The sequence below is a fragment of the Halictus rubicundus genome, chromosome 6 (assembly GCF_050948215.1).
Source record: "Halictus rubicundus isolate RS-2024b chromosome 6, iyHalRubi1_principal, whole genome shotgun sequence".
NCBI lineage: Eukaryota > Metazoa > Arthropoda > Insecta > Hymenoptera > Halictidae > Halictus > Halictus rubicundus.
In genome coordinates, this window is record NC_135154.1 from 13,811,896 (window position 1) to 13,818,059 (window position 6,164).

General features: G+C 40.7%; 1 protein-coding gene across 6 annotated transcripts in view; it reads right to left on the bottom strand.

Annotated features, from left to right (window-relative positions):
* Krt95d (phosphofurin acidic cluster sorting protein KrT95D) overlaps nt 1-4,952 on the bottom strand; it is a 71,154-nt gene extending 66,202 nt beyond the window's left edge. For 2 of the 6 annotated variants that reach the window (XM_076790061.1, XM_076790056.1), the window contains exon 1: nt 4,719-4,951. In XM_076790061.1, the coding sequence (XP_076646176.1) occupies nt 4,719-4,822 (104 nt within the window). In that variant the 5' untranslated portion in view covers nt 4,823-4,951. Of the gene's footprint in view, nt 1-4,718 lie in introns of all 6 variants that reach the window. The other 4 variants (XM_076790057.1, XM_076790059.1, XM_076790058.1 and 1 more) reach the window with 4 other exon arrangements.
* Between the last annotated feature and the right edge of the window lie 1,212 nt (nt 4,953-6,164).

Consider the following 6,164-nt stretch of genomic DNA (forward strand, 5'->3'; position numbering starts at 1 on the left):
GAGGGTTTCCGCGAATGTTTTATGGGTGGACTTTTTCGCACGTTGGCCCTCGGCTGGAAATTGCGACGATTTACGATGGCATTTCTGGGGAAATGCAAGTTTCATCCTTTCATTTAACTCGCTTAGGCAGTAAATTCCGGCGTCCATTGACGACCAACAGGTGGACCGTGAGAACTGCTTTCGTCTATGTAAGGCATAATGTTTCATAGATGTTGCGAGCGTTAGCGAAGCTTTCTGTCAGCAGTTTCTGTCGAATGTAATTGCAATTTGCGCGGTCGAGCCAGTTTCTGCAAATGCGTTTCGGCGCGCGTGCTTTCGCCAGTTAACCGTGACAAACTGCTCGCACTACGATAAGTTGAATTTTATAATTACGTTTCTGAGATGTGGTAATCACAAAATTATATTATAGTGTGCAGAGAAATGTAGTCCGAGTTCTACCATGAATGGTACCAATTCTACCCGGAGAAGTCCAAAGAAAGTTTGCACAATATGCAAATTCTCATTTCTGTGGACACAGTTTTCAAGAACCGAAGTGGAACTTCATTTCTTCCCGGAATTTTCATGATTGCAAAAAGTGCGATAATTTGAACTGTAGTCGTACTTTTGTTGTATTATCTTTCGAGCATTTTCACAGATACATGTTCATACAAGAATGAATTACTTTCAATTTTTCAACAATTCTTCTCAAGTTCCCAGTGTTTTAATATTTTTGCTGCCGTTTGAAGTACGCTTTCCTAAATGAAAATGCTTGTGTTCCACATCCAAACGTTTCTCTGTATAAATATGTATGGATTAAAAACTTTCGACCATTCCTCGCAAAGAAATTTAATGAATTTCATAGACGACTTCGTGTCTGAAACGGAAATAGACTAGTTTCGAATGGAAATCGTATATCATTGTAGTCCGAAAATCAGCACCTGATTCGCCATCTTAAAATTCCATTGATAATTGCTCTAAATTGCTCAATGTACCGATACTAAATAGCCTCCTCGAATTTTCGAAATTTGAATGGAGAAACATTTACATCGATGCTAATTTCTCGGCGCTACGTCATCTGCTATCACAAATCTAAAGTAATGCACGAAAGAGTTCTTTAAATTGTCAATAATTACCATGTGAAAATTCTAGAATTTACACACAATGTCTACAAATTCCTACAACTTACATTGAATCTACATACAATTGCGGAATAAAATATCACGAACGAACTGTACGAGTAATTATCGCCAAAATGGAAGACCGAGGAAGACGTGCCGAACGGAGAACGACCGAGAGAAAAAGAAGCGAGCTACGGAATTGTCTTTAGCGATTACAGTGTCTACTCGATAATTGTCCAAAACACGGGTCTGACCAGGGACAATTATCGGCTAGTTTCTTTGATCCACTGCCGAACGTACAAAAGGACAAACAAAACTTTTTTGTTAATCAATTATTTTATCATGAGGCTTTCACCAATATATTTGTGGAATTTTTCCGATTAAAATGATACCAAACATGGATCATATTTACACTAATTCTCCGTTAATATAATTGTAATGAGAATTACACAAGTGAATATCATCGGAATTATATCGTATTTGGTATCATTTTCATTAGAAAAATGCCGCGAATATGTTGGTGAAAGTCCCATAAGAGAATAATGAAAAATAAAGAAGTTTTGTTATTGGATTAGTAGTGATTATGTTTGCACTCCTCGGCGACCGAGGCCTCTCGTAGCGGGGATAGTTCTGGGACAATTATAGGCTAGACATTTGGTACATACATCGAGTAGAGACTGTAGTTCATGCGAGATTACGTGATATCGAAACACGTTCGAAACCTCGAGGAAATGATTAAATTCTTCAGGTCCGTTCGTCTGTACAGACACGGAGATTTCTCGGAGGAGTTCCGGGAACCCGAACGAAATCGAATTCCAAAGACGATTTCGTTTGAACTGCACTTTCAGCTTCCCGGTGGACTGAATTAGAGCATTGTAACGCGTTTCCGCGAATCGATGGGGTTTCGAGCGCGGCCAATCTGATCGCGGATAAGCTTGTCCAAACAAAAGGGGATTGTCTTAGGAACCCGATATACAACCAACTTCCGGAACCAAAATTAAGTTGACAGAACGGACCGGGAGTGGGGGGGGCTAACTTCGACGAGTACGAACGAAGATTTAATAATCCGCACGACCACCATCTGGATGCTTTGCCGGGAAGGTAGTTCCTTTCAAATTCAATGATTCGCAACTAATTTCCCAGTTTCTTAATGAAATCTTCGGTTACAGGGTCGTTGAAAAGAAGTTACCTCGAGCGACACAGTTTAATAAAACTTTCTTTTCGGATTACTATTAACAGGAGAATTATTACCTAACCCGGATCATTGTTAATACTTTATCGAGAAGTGGCTCCTTTCAAACTCAACGATTCGCGACTAATTTTCCAGTTCCCTAAAGAAATCTTCGGTTACAATCGATGAAAAGAAGTTACCTCGAGCAGCACGATTTGATAAAACTTTCTTTTCGAATTAATTACATTAAGAGGAGAATTATTATCCAACCAAGAACATCTTAGCATTTTACCTACAGCGAGGTAGTTCCTTCAAATTCAATGATTTACAACTAATTTCTCAGTTCCTTGAATTGTTTGATTACAGTTTTTAACATCTATTACAAGCAATCTACTAAAACTTTCTTCTGGAGTTGCCACTGAGAGGAAAATTATTCATATTTACGTCACGTTTTAGAGAGATATAATTTGAGTAACAACTCTCTTCAAACAAATTATTAGGTTACGTTACTTGAGACAACGTGCTGATTGGAGAACAGAAACTGAGAGATTGATCATAAAACGATCGATAAATTCTGAACCAACTCGGAGACGAATTAGTTCGAATTTTCCATTCGAATATTATCTTAAAAATTGTACCACAGCCAACTTTTTACGGCTCATGACGCTCGAAGGCAGATTGTCTCCTAATCGCTTTTACAGCCACGTACAGTTTGCTCTCACAAATCCTTATCGACTCATTAAATCACCCAGACCGAAAAAAACGAAGGTTTTCAAAGTTAATCACTGTAGGGATTGGCTCGATAAGAAATCATAACAACACACAGTCCCCCTCGAGCCAGTAAAAGTGATTAAACCAAAATCCCTGCGAGTATCTTGAACCCAGAAAGTCAGGCCGTTTGATAATTCCCGATAAGAGTAATATAGTTCCATAAATGGATACAACAAATTCGATATAATGCGAATACAACAGCGGTCGCCAATACTATATCGACCGTAAAAATTCAGTTTCAAACATACTGCGAACGTAATCGCAGAATTATGGTCTTTTATAGTTACACGGAACCGCGAACGTAAGAGTTAAATCGAAACCACCGATATTTTTGATGTACCGCAATTTCGACGACCATTACCGTGTTACAAGTTTAACGACTTCTTCGACCTTCGGAGCATTCGGCGTTCGCGTTCGAAATATTTTTTGGTTCGAACGCAGAAGTGCGTTGCGAAAATTACGGACAGACACTTGCGTCACAATAGACAATCGAACGATAGACAATGACTTTGGTGATGCAGGTAGCATAGGTGACACTGTCGCTGTTATGTCGCGCAATGTAGTCCAGACTTGATAAACACAACTAACATAATTTTCATTGGAAGATTTGTTCGATTCAATAAAATAAAAAATGGAGGCAGGACAATGTAATTATGCAATTTGATCATGATTTTAATCTTCGTTGTAGGACTGATTCAATTTTGAGTCACCATTTTGAGTCCCGGGCTAGACACAGGTCAAGACAAAAAATAAACCATGAATTAAAATAAATCGCTATCATTCTGTTTCCTTTAAATAAAATGCTAGATTAGAAGGTATGCACCAGAATCGGAGCACCTGAAGTATACCTATTAGACCTTAAGATCAGATCGTGTACAGTGTACATCATTGCGACATATAGCGGGTACTCGAAAGTGTAATTGTTCCGCTTAGTTCTCCAAATAAACTGCTAGGCTAAATTCTCGTTGCAACGAACATTTTATTTTGAAGACGAACATTCTATTTACTGTTCCATCCAGTGTGTCATACTCGCACACACACGCACACATGCATACACAGATTCGGGCAAGGTCTTTGTGTAAGATGTACGCAAGATTCGCGCCTAAGCATTTGCCGCTGCACCGTGTCGCAGGTTTTGTGTACCCGGACTTGTACGTCTCTGCGATTCGCAGACTTTTGTTTACTCGAAACGATCGGAGACCGAAAGAGCTGATCGGGAGGTTAGAGACGGGCAATCTCGCGTTTAGGCGAATGACAGTCGAGGAGGCTGATAGCGGTTACAATGAGATTACCGAGAAAACAAGGATCTAGATTACGATCTGCGTTCGTCGATCTGTCAGGTCCGATTGACAGCTAGCATCGAGCTATACACACAGAGCGCGCCACGCAGTCCCCAGCCCCGACACGCACTCCGAATAACCAATGGCGCGTGTGTGTCTTTCTTAAAAGAAACACGTTAATCTCGCGCAAGGTCGACGTCGCGCGCGACGACAGACGCCCTTGAGACAAGGGTGCGAACGGAAAAATGCGAGCGACACTGCGTGAAAAAAGGGCGTGTGAATGCCCGCCGAGAGAGTCCCTGGCGTCCACTGGTGTAATGTGACACACGGCTGCTAATGACACGAATGTCTCGCGAAAAACACGGGCCGACGTTTAATCGGCCGTGGATTATCGATTACCTGGGTATGCAGTCCGGTGCCGTGCGGTCCACTTCCCAGGTGGCGAACAGCTTCATGGGAACGGGCCGGGTGGCCGGGGCTGTCGTCTTCGTACGTTCCGCCATTTTTGGCCCGTCGGCCCACAAAAACACTCCCCACACCTTCAGTTCACCGCGGCTCGCGGCTGACTGACTAAGCCCGCTCGTGGCGCCATGCGAACACACCGCTCTCGGCCGACCCGACGAACGACGACGGAAACACACGATGATACCTTTCGCACGGAACCGTAAAATAAACTAGCACGAATTGGATACAGTCACGAATCAAGAGATAGACTACTCAACACACGGGGAACTTGTGGCTTGTGGGATCTGTTATATCGACGTCATAGAGTATAACGCTCGAGGTGAAACTCATATTGGAATCTTCGACCATAGACGAGGTGTAGCAAAACCATAAATATACAGGCCCAAAATGTTGGACTTTCTTGAAAGAAGTGATTCCGGAGGTCATTTGAAGTAACTTTTCCCTTTGCGAAAACATTCTCTGCGGTTTTGTTGAGGAGTTATTAACGAAAAACGCGGACCACTCAGAGCGCGGATACAGCGAGCGGATCGTTGCTCGGCCAATGCCAATGCCACGTTCTGCGGGACTTGTCGCCATACCGGAATCTGTCCGGTGTAACCGCGCTCTGACTGGTCCGTGTATTTCGTTAATAACTCGTTAACAAAGCCGCGGAGAAAATTTTCGCAAAGGGAAAAGTCCTTTCATGGAAGTACAATGTTTTGGAACTCTCTGTACCTTAATTGATTGATGTACTTCTGTACAAAGTCTGTGGTTGCTGACTTATATAGTTCACTAACTGATGGTTTTATTTTGACAGAGGGCGTAAGAAAACCACTGATTTTTAACGCCGTCGGTATTTCAGATTGCATTACACAAAATTCTGTATGGTGATTGGTCTACTCCTTGGTATTTTTAACTTGCTTAGATTGTCAGTAACATTGACAATAATAAAACATGGTAAAATAGTAAAAATTCTGAAGCCGTTAAGAGATCTTACATTAATATTCAGTAGCACAATTGTTCCTAATTTGTAATTTATCTCTACTCGTATTTAGATTGGTGCACCTGACATATTCTTTTTTTGTATATCCAATGAAAAGAATTTCTGTGTGATTTGTCTTCTAGCTAAATTGTCATAAATTAATTTAATTTGAAAGTTATTAAAACGCTTAGAGCATACATACTTACTTTTAGGAATTATCCTTTAAAACTGTATTATTTAATAGACTACTTTTTACTTATGAACTATTTACTTTATAGTCAAAATAACGAACGATTGTACTATAAAGTAGTATGTACTATTCTAAAAAATTCTCTATACAAATTCTTTTTTTCTATGTAAATATTTCTAGAACATTATTCAATAAGCTGCGAGTTAAGAATCACATTGGTAAATCAGCA